A 19,274-nucleotide genomic window follows, 5' to 3' on the forward strand; every position below is an offset into this window, starting at 1 on the left:
ACTACGATAAAATTCTAGGAATGTATTGGGACATTCGGAAAGATAACTTCTTGTTCAGAATAAACTTTCCTAGTGAACCCACTAATGAACCTACGAAGCGGCAAGTCTTATCATTTATAATGAGTGTGTACGACCCGTTGGGTTTGATAGCACATATAACAATCGAGTCGAAGATACTAATGCAAGATATCTGGCGACCCGGAATAGGGTGGATGATAAAATCTCAAACGATTTATCCAAAAATGGAATATTTGGCTAAATAGACTATCTTCCATTACTAACATCAGAATTCCAAGATGCTACTCTCATTTTAAAAATCCCATCAGACGAGAACTTCATGTATTTTGCGATGCATCATTACACGCATTCGCAGCAGTCATTTACATGCGAACTATATGTCGCGACGATATTGATGTAACAATAGTCGTGGGTAAATCCAAGGTAGCTCCTACTAAGATTATGTCTGTACCACGTTTGGAGCTTCAAGCGGCTGTATTAGGAACAAGACTTCACAATACAGTTCTACAGGAAATAAGAGTAGAGATTAATAGTGTTACCCTTTGGTCAGACTCCAAAACTGTACTTAGCTGGATAAAATCAGAAACTCGCAAGTACAAGCAATTTGTACAATATCGGATAGGAGAGATACTAGAGAGTACGCTGGGATCTCAATGGAAGTACATAAAATCGAATTCTAATCCCGCAGATGAAGGTACCAAAATTACTAATGCGAAAACAACATGGATTAAAGGTCCTTCATTTCTAACGCTTAAGGAAGAAAATTGGGGACACGTGACTAAATACGATTTCTCGGACGATTTAAGCCATGAGGAATTACGTCCTGTTCTTGCAACAATGCAAACCTTTAAACCAGATCTGGATTGGATAAATATCCAATGGTGCTCTGATTGGACACGCTTAAAACGAGCCGTGAGTGGAGCACTCAAATATTTGGGAAAATTAAAGGCCAACATTAGAAAAGTCACCGTTGATATGATCATCTCAGCTGAAGACTTAGAGGAAGCTGAGATATTGCTTATACAAAAACTCAATGGGAAGCTTTCCCTAATGAAATGATGGATTTAAGCACCAAGCGAACAGTTGATAAATCGAGTCCGATTCGTACGCTCACACCATTCTTGGATAAGAATGGCACCATGAAATCGGAAACACGATACAAAAACGCAGAATGCATACCATATTCTGCCAGGTATCCGTACATCTTACCGGCTAAACATATTGTATCGGACCTCATATTGAAAAACAAGCATGAGGAATTCAAACACCAGAAAACAAAAACGGCAGTGGCAGCCATACAACAAAAGTACCATATAGTAAATATTGATTCTGGGATGAAAAGAATAAAAATAAATGCCAACATTGCAAAAACGAAAATGCCAAGATAAATATACCAAAGATGGCACCGTTACCAGAATGTCGGCTACAACCATATGTGAAACCCTTCACTCATACCGGAGTAGATTACTTCGGACCCTATAACGTATCTATTGGGAGACGTACTGAAAAGAGATGGGAGTCTTGTTTACTTGCATGACTACGCGGGCGGTATATTTGGACCTTGCCCATAATCTAAGCGCGGATGCTTTTTGCTAAGCCTGAATTCTATACAGAGTAGAAGGGGACGAATTAAATTCCTTTATAGCGATAATGGTACCAACTTTGTAGGAGCTAATAACGAGATGGCAAAATCCAACATAGACTAGCATCAGAGGGAATAAGATGGCAATTTAATCCCCCAGCAGCACCACATTTTGGTGGAGCATGGGAAAGAATGGTAAAGGAAGTCAAGAGCCTTTTACCTGATGAAACCATGTCAGAATACGCATTTAGAGCTTTGCTAACCGAAATTGAAGGTATCATAAACAGCAGACCTCTTACCGCTATATCATTGGATGCAACCGATGACGAACCACTCACTCCAAACCATTTTTTGATTGGATGTGCTGGTGGAGCGGAACCATCATTAAATGATACTTCTAAACCTGAAGCGAACCGACAGCAGTGGAAAAGGGTACAACATATGGCAAAGAATTATTGGGATCGGTGGTTGCACGAATACCTTCCCTCCCTGGCCAAAAGATCAAAGTGGGCTGAAGAAGTTAACAACATTAAGGTTGGCGACATCGTTATGATCGCTGACGACGATCAAAAGGCAAGATGGCGAAAGGGAATGATCATTAAAGTCCACCCATCGAAAGAAGGTCAAATTCGATCAGCGGTAGTTAAAACGGCAACGGGCGAATTTACTCGTCCGGTAGCCAAACTGGCGGTATTGGATGTACTACCACCAGATGACGTTACTACCTCCGAAGACAAGCCGAAAAGAAAAGGTCAAATAAGAGGAAAGCGCCCTCTGAAAATGTTTCTGAGTGCAATAAATTTGTCAGGGCAATTAACAAATTACCGGAAGGGTACGAGTACGGTAAAAGAAAATGCGTTGATATCGAAAGGGTCAAACAAATTGCTGCGGCTATCGCAAAACCAAAGCCCAAGATAAAAAAGAAAAGGATACGAGCCGTAAATTGGACAAGCATGATGGTTATATTGTACTTTGTATGTGCTCTTTTGGGAAGCGCGATATCCTTCGATGGATCTGGATTGATAGCCTTTGATTGCGGAAATCCGGAGGTCAATCTTACGAGCTACTCCCTGTTAGATGTAGCTTCATGTATACCACCCTCGAACAACTTGTCGACAAGCGAATTGCAAATACAAGTATTGCAGAGGAGTGTTAAAAGTGAAGTCAAGGCCTATCAATGTAAAGTAATAGCCAAGAGGAGGATTAAGCATTGCGGAATGCATTCTCACACTTCAGAATATGAACGCGGCTATGAATACATTGTGAAAGAGTTCACATCCGAAGAATGTCATTTATCACATCAGCTAGGCATAATTAAATTAGCTTACGATCATCAACTGCGCGAATTGAAACGCAATGCTACCACTCGCGGAGAGGCACTGATAGTGGGATCAGTTTGGGGAAGCCACTGTAAAGGAGGCACCTACCGAACTCCAAAATATACTTGGGAAGATGCCTTGGTTTATTACGAGTATGAGATCACATTGCGAGATTACATGGCAGTTGTAGATCATGAAAATGATGTTATACACTTGAGAAACGGTCTCACATGCAGATTTTCTCAAGGAAAATGTTTAGATTCGGAAGACGGATACATAACATGGGACGCCGTCTCCAACAACGGATGTGAAGAATCAGAATACGAGGTAATTTATGAGGGTTTGGTAAATCGAACCCAAAACGAAAAAAGGGATAAACATAACAAAATCTCAAACGCCGTCTATAGCACAATTTCAGACACACATCTGTTCTCTATTAGAGCTAGGAAAAGACAAAATTTGTGGGCACTTAGATTTTATGACCGATCATCCTCGTATCGTTATTGTTGAAGTGGTAGGCTTCAACTCTCCTTTCAAAAGGAAATCTACGACGGGTAGAAACTTTGATTTATTTACATATTTCAATTCCAAAATAACCCTAGTAGAAAACTATATTGGGAAAAGCATGTCGGAACTTTACAGCACGGTTATGACCGAAATGTGTAAAAGTAGACAAAACACTGATGGAAACCAAATTAACACTGGCACGTCTCAACCCTACAGAATTTGTAACCAGTATCATAAAACGATCTGGATACACCGCTGTGGTGGCAGGAGAAGTTTTGCACGTATTGGAATGCAAACCAGTTTATGTAACTCCCAGGTCTGACGAGAATTGTTATCAGGAAATACCTGTAACTTATAACAATCTTTCCATGTTTATAGCACCAGTAAGCCACGTACTGCAAAATAGAGGTACACAGATTGATTGTACACCTCTTCTTCCGGCCAAGTTTCAAATAGGTGGAAGATGGTACACCACCGACGGACGGATAAGAGAAACCACGTCGCCGTTAAAGCTAACTACAGATTTAATAACCACGTGGACTTATACTCATCTTCCAAACCTAATACAAAGTGGTGTTTATGACGCAGAAAGCGTGATCAAGATGAGAAACATGATCTATGAACAGGGTGATAAAAGAGCAGCATCTAATGTTTTACATAAAATTTTGGTCGGAGAGCGACCAGATTTTCAAGGATTCCGTTTTGATGCTTTGATATCGGATCGAATGATTGAAAATGTTTTGAAAAATATTGGTCTAAGTTACTCTCATGGTCAACCTGGTTGGGAAACATAACTTCTACCTTTATTGGTATATACATGATAGGAAGAATAATTAAATTTACGATTGACACTATTATGCACGGGCGCATATTATATGACATATATGGTTTGGGATGGCAACTACTTGCATCATTTTGGGATTCTTTAACAAGTTTTCTTTCTCATAGAAATGCTATGAAAAGAACAGAAACACAAAATAATAAAAATGAAAATCCACCGCAACACGAAGTAGAAGTCGTTCAAGAAAATTTTGACAAGCCCAGCGCTCCATTCTACCCAAATTTATTTTCGCGGATTAATGAGCAAATTTGAGTAAACCTAGCGTTTTACGGGCTCCGGAATGTCGCTGCGCGAACAAAATTAGTTCATCATAAAATCAATCACGCCGTTGCACCCAGCATTGCAACGCGTTGGTCTAAGCCATACCGATGTTGATGTCATATTAAGAAACTGTAAGTGATAAGTAGAGCGGAAAAAGGCATAACTAATTTACATAAGGACAGCTAGGAACGAGTATCGCACACAGATTAGGCGATAAACACGCCCACGCGTAGGCGCATGTGGCAATAAACATTTTCCTTTCTCTTTCGTCCTGCCAGAATGCAGTCCTTTGGCAGGAACGATACAAATGTTTTTCAATCCTAAGAAGCTAATGTTATGCAATCATAGAAGATAAGCCGCGCCTTAAATTGTGAGCCCTTCCCGATCTGGCCGTAAGAGCAAGCGAAAGAGAATCGAATAAGGATAATTACCAGATCTGGATGGGCGTTAGTTAATAAGCTCAATACTATTATACAAGTGGTAGATCACCACACATTCAAGAGTTACATTAGGCGCAACGTGGAAGATCACCACACATTGAAGAATAGTTGTAATGAGTGAAATAGAAAATATTCGTAGATTAATCACTAATGCCCAAAAGAGAGCAAAAATGTGACCCAAATATTTCTAAATTGTAAATCACTAATGTATCATGTAGAAGTAAGACCCTTACCCCTGTGAATGTTTCAAATAAAATTAAGTTCGATGTTTTACTCCTGATTCTTTAATTAGAATTTCGAAACTCCGGTCTTCAACTTCCCTGCTTGACTCGAAAACGTCTCTCCGTAAAGGAGAAACAAGTAGTATCAAAAGGACTTTTTGGTTTGGTTCCTTGGATCGAAACAAGTTGCTCTGTAACAGGAGTAACAAGTAGTTCCTTGGGAAAGTAACCTCGCGGTGTGCATTTGCGAAGGACATCTCCCTAACCGGAGAAAGAAGTAGCTCCTGCACCCAGAAAATTAGTGACAGTCCAGCGAGGTCGTCACAACCCGGTTCCTTGGATCGAAAAGGTCTCTCCCTAACAGGAGAAACAAGTAGTTTCGAGGAATCACCAAGCCGGCGTGCATTTGCGAAAAACGTCTCCTCACACGGAGAAATAAGTAGCTCTTACACCCGAAACTCCAGTGACGACTGCGTCGACTTCGTCACAGGGACTAAAAACTATCTCTTAGTTGTAAGCAATGCACTCTCCAATAGTCAAATAGTTGGACACCTACGTGCTTAAGAAAGATGCCTGGGATTGAACCCACGACCTCATACTTATAAGGCAGAAGCGGTAGGCCCTAGACCACCGAGCTCGTCATGAAACGTCGAGATCTGGTGTTATATAAAAAAAAATGTTGGAAATAACTAACTTTTTGGGACTTGCCAAATGTCTTTCAAAAAATTGTACTACTAGTATTAACACAGTAGCAATCGCCCAACTCTCGCACTGGTTGCTAACGCAGTTACCGATACTTGTTATTTTTCCTAACATTCATTCCGTTACACAATCCCAACCTGTTAACACGTTATTAATAAAATCTCCACAAGTTCGTTTGTTACTCAACGTGTTTGTGTCTTCACTAGAAGTATCAGTCCCTCAAGAGGTTATGGGCGACCAACGCAAAGAAGCTGCGATAAACGGAATCCAGCAATTCACTAGGAAAGGCTATGACGTCTGGGAGTTCCGTGTTCAAACCTACTTGAAGTCTGTGAACGTGTGACATGCCATCGCACAAGAAGCTCCTGAGGCGGCTGCCGAAGCCGTCAAATTCAAAGAAATGAATAGAAAGGCTAAAGCGTTATTGGGGGGTTTCGTATCTGTCGAGCATCTTGGATGTGTCCGGCATAAGGCCACTTCAAAAGCAATGTTGAAGAATCTCGAAGATACGTTTGCAAAGAAATCAGCTGGAAGGCAGACCTTGATCCGGAAGCAAATTGCAAGTTTGCATCAAAAGGACGGCAGCTCAATTCGAACTCATTTGCTGGAATTTGAAGACCTAATTCGTCAGTTGCGAATGGCGGGATCAAAGCTAGAAGAAAGTGATATTTGTTCATCTCTGGCGTTGACACTTCCGGAATCATACGACGCACTGGTAACTGCTCTAGAAAACTTACCTGAAAACGAGCTAACGTACGAAGTAATGAAGACTCGTCTGATAGATGAAGAGTCGAAGCGAAACGAACGAAACTACACCCTGGAGGACAAGCCGGCGGCGTTTGTTGGTGACAAACAAAGGAAAGAAGCAAGGTTTTACGGTTAATGTCATGAATGTGGAAGAAGAGGCTTTATGAAATAGGATTGCAGGAAAGGTAAAGCAAATGCAAATGTGGCGAATTCTTCCAAAGCAGTGGCATTCATGATGGATCGAGGGAATTTCAAGCGAGAAAGCGTCGGGAAGATCGTTTTAAATTAGACTCTGGATCGAGTGACCATCTCGTTAATACGAAAGCCTACTTCACATCCCTGAAACCTGTTCCCCAGCCGGTGATTATAAACGTCGCGAAGGATGGTCAGTTTTGGAGGCCAAACAAGTGGGTGTTATTATTGGAAAAAGTTACCGTGGAATTCCACTCCATGTGAAAGATGTCCTATATGTGCCAAGCCTTCGTGATAACCTAATGTCAGTCAAGAAATTGGCTACAGCAGGAATTGAAGTTGTGTTCAATGGAAGTCAGCAATACTGAAGTTGAATGGCAGATTAATTGCTACAGCGTACTTACGAGGAAACTTATACCGAGCTTGGAATAGACGTGCCGAAGAAGGAAGCCAATATATGTGACATTGAAGCTGGAAAACTGTGGCACCGGCGCTTGGGCCACATTAGTCAACAAGAACTGGATACGATGGCTAGGCATGGCGTACTTAAAGGAGTTAACAAAGCACCAAAAATTGGAATTTGTGAACCATGTATTCAAGGTAAGCAATGCAGGGAACCTTTCAATGGTACTAGACAACGTGCGACTCGCCCTCTCGAGAGAATACACTCAGATGTCTGTGGTCCCATTGATCCACCGGCGTGGAGCGGATCCCGGTATTTTATCAGCTTTATCGACGACTACAGTCACTTTGCTCAAATCTGTCTATTAAAGAAGTCGGAGGTTTTAGAAAAAAATACGAAATAGGAGTACGATGCTGCGGTGATGGCAATGATCGGCAAGCCCTTTTCCCGGCTGACCGTAGATCAAGGTCGGGAATATTTTTCGTCAAATCAAAAAGACTACTACAAGCAGAAAGGCATTCAAGTGGAGCCTACGGTGGCCTATACGCCACAGCAAAATGGCGTAGCAGAAAGGTTCAACCGAACCTTAGTAGAAAGGATTCGCGCTGTGCTCATCGATTCAGGGGTACCAAAGAACATATGGTCAGAAGAGGCATTGGCGTGTGTATATCTTTTGAACCGCAATCCTACGTCAGCCTTGCCTAGTGGTGCCTCTCCAGCAGAAATGTGGTTCAATTGTGAACCGAGCTTGGACAAATCGCGTATCTTCGGATGAAAATGTTATTCCTGGATACCGGCACAATTACGGAAGAAGCTGAATGCAAAAAGCTGTGAAATTGTGATGATCGGCTATGCACCAAATGGCTACCGACTATGGGATAGGAAAACGAATAAAGTTCGCATTCCAAGAGACGTTAATTTTGATGAGTGTTCATTTCCTTATGTCGAAGACAAGATGAAATTCGTATCCTTGTCAGTCAGGTTTTCTTTCGAGCAAGAGGGCGAATATGAAGCACAAATCATTGATGACGAATCAATTCAAAATCATAATGAAGATCGAGATAATCACGAAAACGTTCCTATCATCAATGCGAAACTTAATGCTCATGAAAGTGAACCAGAACTGGAAGAAAACGTCAGCAGCGCGCTCCTCTGCAAACAGAAAGACAAGAAGAATTGTCGAGGCACAGCAGACGGGAGCGCAGGCTCGGTAAGTTTTTAGATTATTTTACTGGGTATAGAGCTACTGCTGGCAGTATATTTCCATCAGATGCACCTGAGACGTTCGACGAAATCAAAGATCGACCAGATCGAAAAGAATGGATGGAGGCCGTTGCACACGAACTTCGATCCATGGAGGAAAATAACGTTTGGCAATTCACGAAGTGTCCAGCCGGAGTGAAGCCGTTGAAATCAAAATGGATTTTTCGGATAAAAGAGGACGTGAATGGTCAACCGATGCGACACAAAGCCAGACTTGTAGTGAAGGGATTCTTGCAGAAACCAGGCCTGGACTTTGATGAAATTTTCGCTCCAGTTGCAAAACTAACCACAATACGAATTGTCCTGGCAGCTGGCATACATCAAGGATTCTTTTTCCATCAAATGGATGTAAAGACGGCATTCTTGCACGGAGATTTGAAAGAAAAAAAATTCATGGCGGTACCTGATGGAGTCGATGCACCTCCAAATACAGTATGTAGATTGGTCAAGTCACTTTACGGGTTAAAGCAGTCTCCAAGGTGTTGGAACACGAGTTGTTCAACGAGAAACTGTTAGAACTGGGATTCGAGCGTTCAAAACACGATTATTGTTTGTATACAAGAATTTGCGCTGGGAATGAAATTTACATCGTGCTCTATGTAGACGACCTGCTTATTGCCGGAAGGAAGAACACATCAATAATGGCCCTTAAGAAGCAGCTGAAGTCAATTTTCGATATGACAGATTGTGGAGAAGCCAACCATTTTCTAGGAGTCAAACTATGTTCCAATAAGGAAGGAAGCAGTATGCGTTTATCTCAAGAAACGAATATCGACAAGCTGTTGGTCCGGTTTGGGATGAATGAATGCAATCCGGTCCAAACACCTATGGAAAAAGGTTCAATGTTGCCTGGTATTGGTGATTCTACTAGCGAACCTTATCGTGAACTTCTGGGAACCATAATGTATATCATGCTATGCACCAGACCGGATGTATGTTTTCCTGTAAGCTTCCTTGGACGATTTCAACAGAATCCATCATCTTCCCATTGGCAATGTTTGAAGAGATTAGTTCGTTATTTGAAGGAACTAAATCAAAATGTCTTGAATTCAAGCGGCACATTGAAGCAGAACCGTTGGTTGGGTTCGCGGATGCTGACTGGGCATCAGATACCATAGACAGGAAATCCGTTAGTGGTTACATCATCAGGGTTTTCAGGAACTTGGTTTCATGCAAAAAGCAAACAACAGTTGCCACCTTCTCTAGCGAAGCCGAATATGTTGCCCTTAGTTCTGCGACATCTGAAGGAATATGGATCGCAAGAGTTCTTGAAGATTTAAAAATAAAACAAACACAAGAAGCCTTCGTCATATTTGACGATAATCAGGGTTGCTTTGGAATGTATGGCAATTTTAAATCGAAGCGATCAAAACACAAACGACATCAAACATCATTTTCTGTGTGACCATGTTGCGAGTGGGCGTTTGGAAATCGAGCATGTAGCAACTCAACATCAACTGGCAGATATGTTTACGAAGCCTCTAGAAGATCTATGCTACCAACTTGGAATGGCCGATTGAGAGGGGGTATTAACACAGTAGCAATCGCCCAACTCTCGCACTGGTTGCTAACGCAGTTACCGATACTTGTTATTTTTTCCTAACATTCATTCCGTTACACAATCCCAACCTGTTAACACGTTATTAATAAAATCTCCACAAGTTCGTTTGTTACTCAACGTGTTTGTGTCTTCACTAGAAGTATCAGCCCCTCAAGAACTAGAGATAACAAAGATCTTAAAAAAAAATCGATTTCAAAATTTTCTAAGACATTTGACATCAAAAACAGAAATTTAGATTTCAAAAAAAAAATCTGGGTCCTAAAATTTTGCCTCCCGTTTCATTGGCACCCTACTACGATTTTCATTGTCACTCTAATGCCCCTGTAGCTTAGGCTTCGCTCAAGTTACTTTTTCTCGGTTATACTTTTATTTACGATAAATCACCCCTCCATTTGTTCACATTCGCGCGCGTGGTGCATAGTGCACTTCTTCAGTTGTGCTGAAGCCTTTGTTGTGTTCGGATGTGCTCGTACTGAGCGTCACAATCGATATTCCATTCCTTCTCATCGTGAATATGGTGACACTTCGTGAAAATCACTTGAAAAGGGTATTTCCGAGGTTTCGAGAAACGTCCGAGTTATGAAGATGTGCAAATTTCATAATTCCTTCGGCCAAAACAGATTCAACGCTTGTGAATGAATCAGATTCAGTGCTGTGTGCATGCAAAATGCGACAAACTCGAAACAGCTCAAATGGTGGTTGAGCTACACAATGACCGTCACGAGCTCGAGGTGAATGGAAAGCGGTACAAAGTGCGCCTTACGATGGATGACAGCAGAGTGGAAATTAAAATACACGATCTGTCTGAAAACGTGACGAATACCGACATTACATCATACTTACAGCAGTATGGCGAAGTCTTCAGTGTTAAGGAAGCTGTATGGGGTAAAACTTTCGCTGGAAGAGGAATTCCTTCAGGTGTACGGGTTGTTCAAATGACATTGAAAGAACACCTGAAATCATATGTCACAATAAAAGTGAACAAACTTACCTATCTTAACTCGCAGCCAGCCACATGTCGGCATTGTACGAATTTAGTTCATATCGGCAAAACTTGCGCCATGAACAAAAAGCTGTTGGCGCAAACTAGTTCCAATCAAGCAGCTACTTTGGATAACACACCCCAGTGGCCCTATTGTTCAAAAGAACGTAGGAATAAAAACAAAATCAACCGTCTACTGCAGCAGCAACCAACGCTTCGGCAACAGCAAACGAGACAAACAGCGGTGCAAAGCGACACGACAACTGCGAGATTGCCGCCTAGGAAGAAAGTGAATAAAAAATCCGAACAACCCGCTATGGAACGACTCGTAGTAATGCAAAATGACCTTATGACCTTTCAACCGATGAAGCTGGAATGGAGACGTCAGAAGAAGAACCGGAGTACGATGAGAATCCTGAAAAATGGATTGATTGGCTTCAGAAAAAACAAGTTTGTGATAAAAGAAAACGATCAATAATGTTGAGAAATACTAAATTAATTGTATTTTATTGATATTTAGATTTAATTCGAATAATAGAGATGAGCCAGCCTAGGACTGAAAATCTCTTTAATAAAGACAAAAAAAAAGTGCACTTCTTGAACGTTATGGAAAATCATTATTGCAAGAATTAAAAGAAGCGTTCTACGCACAGCTGGAGCAGACATACGATGGATGCCCACTGCGGGACGTTAAAATCGTCATCGGTGACATGAACGCACAGGTAGGAAGGAGGAAATGTATAGACCGGTCATCGGACCGGATAGTCTGCACACCGTATCGAATGACAACGGCCAGCGATGCATAAACTTCGCAGCCTCCCGCGGAATGGTAGTCCGAAGCACCTTCTTTCCCCGCAAAAATATCCACAAGGCCACATGGAGATCACCTAACCAAGAAACGGAAAACCAAATCGATCACGTTCTAATCGACGGTAAATTCTTCTCCGACATCACGAATGTCCGCACTTACCGCAGTGCGAATATTGAATCCGACCACTACCTCGTTGCAGTATGCCTGCGCTCAAAACTCTCGACGGTGTACAACACGCGTCGAAGTCGGACGCCGCGGCTCAATATTGGGCGACTACAAGACGGTAGACTAGCCCGAGGATATGCGCAGCAGCTGGAAGTGGCACTTCCAACTTAAGAACAGCTAGGCACAGCGTCTCTTGAAGATGGCTTGAGAGATACAGGCCATTGGAAGCACCGCAACCGCTGCACTAGGGACGGTGCCCCGGATCAGAGAAACGACTGGTATGACGGCGAATGTGAGCAGTTAGTGGAAGAGAAGAATGCAGCATGGGCGAGATTGCTGCAACACCGCACGAGGGCGAACGAGGCACGATATAAACAGGCGCGGAACAGACAAAACTCGACTTTCCGGAGGAAAAAGCGCCAGCAGGAAGATCGAGACCGTGAAGAAACGGAGCAACTGTACCGCGCTAATAACACACGAAAGTTCTATGAGAAGTTAAACCGTTCACGTAAGGGCCACGTGCCACAGCCTGATATGTGTAAGGACATAAACGGGAACCTTCTTACGAACGAGCGTGAGGTGATCCAAAGGTGGCGGCAGCACTACGAAGAGCACCTGAATGGCGATGTGGCAGACGAAGATGGCGGTATGGTGATAGACCTGGGAGAACGCGCGCAGGACATAATTCTACCGGCTCCGGATCTCCAGGAAATCCAGGAGGAGATTGGCCGGCTGAAGAACAACAAAGCCCCTGGGGTTGACCAACTACCAGGAGAGCTATTTAAACACGGTGGTGAGGCACTGGCTAGAGCGCTGCACTGGGTCATTACCAAGATTTGGGAGGAGGAAGTCTTGCCGCAGGAGTGGATGGAAGGTGTCGTGTGTCCCATCTACAAAAAGGGCGATAAGCTGGATTGTAGCAACTACCGCGCAATCACATTGCTGAACGCCGCCTACAAGGTACTCTCCCAAATTTTATGCCGTCGACTAGCACCAACTGCAAGGGAGTTCGTGGGGCAGTACCAGGCGGGTTTGATGGGCGAACGCTCCACCACGGACCAGGTGTTCGCCATTCGCCAAGTACTGCAGAAATGCCGCGAATACAACGTGCCCACACATCATCTATTCATCGACTTCAAAGCCGCATATGATACAATCGATCGGGACCAGCTATGGCAGCTAATGCACGAACACGGTTTTCCGGATAAACTGACACGATTGATCAAAGCGACGATGGATCGGGTGATGTGCGTAGTTCGAGTTTCAGGGGCATTCTCGAGTCCCTTCGAAACCCGCAGAGGGTTACGGCAAGGTGATGGTCTTTCGTGTTTGCTATTCAACATCGCTTTGGAAGGGATACGAAGAGCAGGGATTAACACGAGTGGTACAATTTTCAATAAGTCCGTCCAGCTATTTGGTTTCGCCGACGACATAGATATTATGGCACGTAACTTTGAGAAGATGGAGGAAGCCTACATCAGACTGAAGAGGGAAGCTAAGCGGATCGGACTTGTCATCAACACGTCGAAGACGAAGTACATGATAGGCAGAGGTTCAAGAGAAGACAATGTGAGCCACCCACCGCGAGTTTGCATTGGTGGTGACGAAATCGAGGTGGTAGAAGAATTTGTGTACTTGGGCTCACTGGTGACTGCCGAAAATGACACCAGCAGAGAAATTCGGAGACGCATAGTGGCTGGAAATCGTACGTACTTTGGACTCCGCAAGACGCTCCGATCGAATAGAGTTCGCCGCCGTACCAAACTGACAATCTACAAAACGCTAATTAGACCGGTAGTCCTCTACGGACACGAGACCTGGACGATGCTCGTGGAGGACCAACGCGCACTTGGAGTTTTCGAAAGGAAAGTGCTGCGTACCATCTATGGTGGGGTGCAGATGGCGGACGGTACGTGTAGGAGGCGAATGAACCACGAATTGCATCAGCTGTTGGGAGAACCATCCATCGTTCACACCGCGAAAATCGGACGACTGCGATGGGCCGGGCACGTAGCCAGAATGTCGGACAGTAACCCGGTGAAAATGATTCTCGACAACGATCCGACGGGCACAAGAAGGCGAGATGCGCAGCGGGCAAGGTGGATCGATCAGGTGGAAGATGACTTGCGGACCCTTCGTAGACTGCGTGGTTGGCGACGTGTAGCCATGGACCGAGCCGAATGGAGAAGACTCTTATATACCGCACAGGCCACTTCGGCCTTAGTCTGAATAAATAATAATAATAAGAATTAAAGAACGACTAAAATTTTCAAAATTTTTGGGGTGATAAAATTGGGTCGAAAACGTGCTAAATCGGGAGCAGACAAAATCGGGGAGTGACAAAATCAGGCTAACACTGTAATTGAAACTCAAAATATTCTCCTTTTCACTTTTATTTAACTGCTATACCGTCGTGCGGGGCTTCTTTTGACTCCGGGGGCTACTTTGGATTTTTGATTTTATGATAAAAATAAAGGGAAAATATACTAAATTTGAAACAGAAAGTTGCCATCCAACTATCAACAAGACACCCGATTGTTGATAATGATAATTTTGTAGTAATTTTCGTTGTAATTCTTGTTTTAAAATGTCCAAAGTAGCCCCTGATTTGTCAAAATAAGCCCCGCACGACGGTAACTTTTATTACTTATTACTTTATTTACCTACCCCAAACTTTTATTTAATGCATATATAAAATAACACTACAAGAAAACTCTGCTTTTAGAATAAAGGCATTTTACAATAAATAATCAAAATATTTCTTTTTGTTTCCTCAGCAATGTTATGCCCCAACGATAGGAACTTCTAAGAAAAGACAAAAAGAGGAATCTGACCAGGAAGCATCCGCTGACATCGATCCTTTAAACCTGTTGAATGTTACTTTGGACACATCAACAAAGATCAAACTCAGTCCTAAACACTACGACGAAAACGATTCCATAATGGATGTGGAATCTTCAAGCCAACCGAGTAATGCCGAAACACAATTATCATCTACCAACAATGATAGCCCAAAACTGCAGGCAATTATCGACGCTTTGGTGCAACCGATGCCGAAAGGCGATCAGACTCCACAACCCGAACAACTTCTGCACTACTACGGAGGATACACATACAACCGCTCAATAGTTCAATCCGATGGAAGCACCAAGCTGCAATGCAACAAACCTCGCTGCCCCGGACGTGTCATCGTCGGCTGTGATAAAGTCCCCCGCGTGAAAGACGCTCACACCCACACCAAATCCTACGATTGCGTTGGGAACATTTGCGACCTTAACGGTCAGAGTTATCCGTACATCCTAGTCAATGGATCCCAGCGACGAACCGCTACTTATTTCGTCTGCGATGGGTTTCGATATCACATTCAAATAAGAGCATCCAACGAGACCGAAGTGGCCTGGCAGTGTACCAAGTGTCCAGTGAAGGCCACCGTCAATGACTCTTACTCCTGCATCCAGTTCACATCCGCTCACACTCACGAACCTTTCGATATTATTATTCCTGACGATGAAAGCACCGATCCCAACATCGAGGGAGCTTCCAGTACCGATGGACCTTCGAGTTCTTTTCATTTGGACGAAGTTATCTGGGGCCAGCACAGATACAATAAGCCGATTTTTATTCGCCGAATGAATATCGCCAAATGGAGATGCTACCGAACGAAGGAGTGCAAAGCCTTACTTAATCAGAACGCCGAAGGTGTATTCAAAGAAATCGAACCGCACGATCATGAAGGGCCAATCGATGTCTGCGGAGAAGCCAGATTTGACCCCATCATGAAACTAAGGGATCGCTTTGCGCTCATGAAGACCTACGGCAAGTCTAAGCTACGGCATATGGTGTTTCAGAATCAAATCTACGTGGAGCGAGATTCCTGTACCTGGATCTGCGCCAGGAAATCTTGCAACGCCCATCTGAATATCTACGATCGTTTCGATTTTATTCAACCAATGGGGATTCACACGCACCAACCCTGCATTACAATGATATTGTTCCCGAACGAAGTCCAAAGTCGTGTAGACCCCGAAGAAGTGTTGGGTTGAATGTGATTTAGCACGACGATTCTATTAGCGAAATTATATTTAACAAATCAACCATTTGTAGAAATTGAAATGTAATGAGCAAAAGCATTTTTTGATTTCAATTAAAATGGAATTTTGGGTACTGAAGTTTTAAAATAAACAAATGAAGCTTGCGACTCGCGTTTTTATTTCAGCACAATTGTGAAATACAAATATGCTCCCAAAAACTGCCTTCGGTTTCAATGTGATTTATCACTAATCCAAATTAGAAAACTTAAATTTACCACGTACAAATAGTTATATTGCTAGAAAGAGTTGTTGTTTTCACCATTTGTACTTACATATGAGGAGGAACGGGTACCATTCCCATCGGCGGTGGTGGGACCGGATTAAACATTGGCCGACCGGGATGCGGTACGCGCATATTCGGCGGCGGCGGTGGAATGATTTTCGGTTCCAGCTTGAACGAAAACTGCAGGAAGAACTGCTTGGTGTCCTTGTTCCAGTGCGTCCAGAATTTGCCTTCGGTCTTTTCCACCTCGCGGGAGGGTACTTTGAAGGCGATCGTCTCGTACGGTTCCGCCGCAAACAGCAAATACTGCCACTTACGGTCCGGGGGTTCGATTTTCTGCTCGTAGGCCGACATGAAACGATGCCGCGGAATGATGCCGTCGGTTATTTCCGGGTAATCGATCTGGAACAGCAGCGACTGCTGACCATTGTCGGAATCGCGCTGCTTCGTGACCCGATAACCGGGGCGACCAATTTTCACAAACTTTTTCGGCTCGATTCGAGGCTTCTCCGGTTGCATACTGGATGGAGCTTCCTTTGCTTCCTTGGCCGCACGACGGGCTAGGTTACCTTGATGTTTCTTGCCCTGGGTGTGAGCCAGATAGCTTCCTTCATTGTTGTGCAGCGTCAAGCAAAGTTTACATTCATATGAACCCAAATGGTTCTTCATAAAGTAGGGATCCTTGTTCAGATCTATGGTTTCCAGGGCGAGTTGCCGAAGACGTTCTCGTCGGTCACGGTTGCTTTCCGACCAGGAGGCAGGGCCTCCGCCACCGGTTTTACCACCGGCACGGTTTTGGAAATCCATTCCGAAGGGTTTGACTGTAAATGTGGACAATGTTTTTTATCAAACATAAATAAAACGATTAGTATTAATGTATAACCAAAATTATTATAAATTAATAATTTGTGCACGTACCTTACAAAATAAATCAGTAATAATTTTTAGGTATTTGTGAGAATATCACGAATTAAACAAAATTAAAACTGCGCGATGCTCCGTCTTTTTTTTCTTTGGGTTGGTCTTTTTGACTGGCTAAGACCACGATTGGTCCATCTTGCCACTTGCATGTGTTGGACAATCCTTTTGCCCTATCGTTTATGTTCCGCTTTCCGTGTAAGATGTGGTTCTTTAACATTTTCAGAAGTATAGGTGATTTTCTTTTAGAAATTCAACTATTTGTTTCATTTCGTCCTCATTTTCTTCTTTAGGTGTTTCTTCTAATGGCTTCATATACTCTAAAGTTGGGTGGTTTCTGCTGTTGTTGTAACGGGGGCAGTCGTACAGTATGTGTTTCAGGCCTTCGGTAACTTCACACCAATCGCAAAGATCGTCAACTTCCCATTTTCATTTAGCCTTCGTTTCTTTCGTTAAACAATGTCCACTTCTTATTCTGTTAAGTATTCTGACTTCTTCCGTGTTTAGCTGTAGTTCTTTGCACCAAATTTTCTTTCCTGGTTGTTCCATTAGCTGGTAATGCTATTTTCCTTTCTCGGTCGATAGGTTTTTATACTTGCGGTTCCAATCTTCCAATATTTCCTTATAACTAAGGTTTAGCGCATCTCCCAGTGTTATTCCTTGGCAGAATGTTTGCTTATTTGTGGTTTTTTAACTGCTATCTGGTCTGCTACCTCGTTGCCTTTAATTCCATTATGGCTCGGAATCCATTGGATTTTAATCGCATTCCCTCTGACGTCCTGAAGTTCCTTGTAGATTTCTCCAAACATGTAGTTCTCTTTGAGTAGACTCTCATTCAATCGCATCTCGCATGCACTCTTCGAGTCTGATGAAGATTACCACTTTGCTGTATCCTTTTTGCTTAGCCAACTCGATCGCATTCAGGATACCCAGCAACTCTGCATTCGTGATTGAAAAGTTTGTGTTGATGCTTTCGGCTATACTGGTCGAGTCCGTTTCATCAAATACTGCAAAGGCCGTACCTGTGCTAGTCTTTGAGGCATCCGTAAAGATTTTAGTATGGTCCTTGTACCGTGTAAGACATGCTTCCTTGAACATCGCTTGCCACACGATCGCCGGGGTGCGTTCTTTCTTGGGCATGGTTTTGATCAATGTGGTCTTTACAAATCTGTCGAACTCCACCTTTTCGAAATACCTCATCCTTGTTAGGAAGTGCAAATTTTTGTCCGACGGATGCACCTGGAACATCAAATCCGCATGTTTGTCCGCGATTTCCGTGAGGTACGATCCGTTGCCTATTTCCTTGTCCAGTGTTTCTCCTATGAATTTCATCAGCGGTGTTTTAAACCACAGAGACCTTACTAATTCTCTTTTTGTGAGGCTTTCGGCCCGCAGTTCCATCGGTATTTGGCCTGCTTCAGCTAACATCACATGAACTGGTGTACTGTTGAGATAGTTCATTGCTCTCCGTATGTACGCATTTTGTAGTACTTGAAGATTGTTCAGATGCGTTTTAGCAGCATTTCCGAAGACCGTTGCACCATATTCCATCCTACTTCGAATAAGAGCATTTCCGATCTTTACCAGTGTTTCAGGATTCGCTCTGCTCGATTTACGTAATAGCATTTTCAAAAGACCTAATTTAGCTCCTGCTTTTTCCTTTACGCTTTCGGTGTGCTTCCTGTGTGATAGCCCTCTGTCTAGCACATAGCCAAGATAAGGATGGGTGTTGACTAATTCGATTTGCTCTCCACGGACCTACATCTTCAGCCTGTCGGTTCTTTTTCTTGAAAAGGGAATGACTGCTGATTTCTTGTTGTTTACTTTCAGGTTTAGCTGTTGCAGTTTATCGAACAATCTTCCCAGGAATTCCGCGCTCGAATTTCCTCCAAAGTTTATTTTCATAAAATGCATGCTTGATTCATATATAATCCATAAGGCTCACACATACTTTTGATTAGATTATTCAATGAAACATATGCGAATGGACAATAATTTATATTGCCGGATTTTATGCTTATTCTGGA

At 43.1% G+C, this 19,274-nt stretch overlaps 2 protein-coding genes and 1 pseudogene across 2 annotated transcripts in view; 1 reads left to right on the plus strand and 2 right to left on the minus strand.

Moving 5' to 3' along the window:
- Positions 1 to 16,210, plus strand: part of LOC134227336 (uncharacterized) — a 33,701-nt gene extending 17,491 nt beyond the window's left edge. The window contains exon 4 of the mRNA XM_062708738.1: positions 14,793 to 16,210. Coding sequence (XP_062564722.1) covers positions 14,793 to 16,058 — 1,266 coding nt within the window. The 3' untranslated portion in view covers positions 16,059 to 16,210. The remainder of the gene's footprint in view (positions 1 to 14,792) is intronic.
- Positions 16,211 to 16,316: 106 nt separating this feature from the next.
- LOC134227337 (splicing factor 3A subunit 2) lies at positions 16,317 to 17,384 on the minus strand. The gene is made up of 2 exons (XM_062708739.1): positions 17,248 to 17,384; positions 16,317 to 17,150 (listed from the first exon to the last, which is right to left on the minus strand). The coding sequence occupies exon 2, from the start codon at positions 17,134 to 17,136 to the stop codon at positions 16,375 to 16,377; it is 762 nt and encodes a 253-aa protein (XP_062564723.1). The 5' UTR covers positions 17,137 to 17,150; positions 17,248 to 17,384; the 3' UTR covers positions 16,317 to 16,374.
- Positions 17,385 to 17,469: 85 nt separating this feature from the next.
- Positions 17,470 to 18,092, minus strand: LOC134223113 (uncharacterized; annotated as a pseudogene).
- Between the last annotated feature and the right edge of the window lie 1,182 nt (positions 18,093 to 19,274).

The sequence above is a fragment of the Armigeres subalbatus genome, chromosome 3 (genome assembly GCF_024139115.2).
Source record: "Armigeres subalbatus isolate Guangzhou_Male chromosome 3, GZ_Asu_2, whole genome shotgun sequence".
Classification (NCBI taxonomy): Eukaryota; Metazoa; Arthropoda; class Insecta; order Diptera; family Culicidae; genus Armigeres; species Armigeres subalbatus.

Coding starts and splice junctions, on each gene's coding strand:
- LOC134227337 (XM_062708739.1), bottom strand. CDS start 17,136: ATGGATTTCCAAAACCGTGCCGGTGGTAAAACCGGTGGCGGAGGCCCT.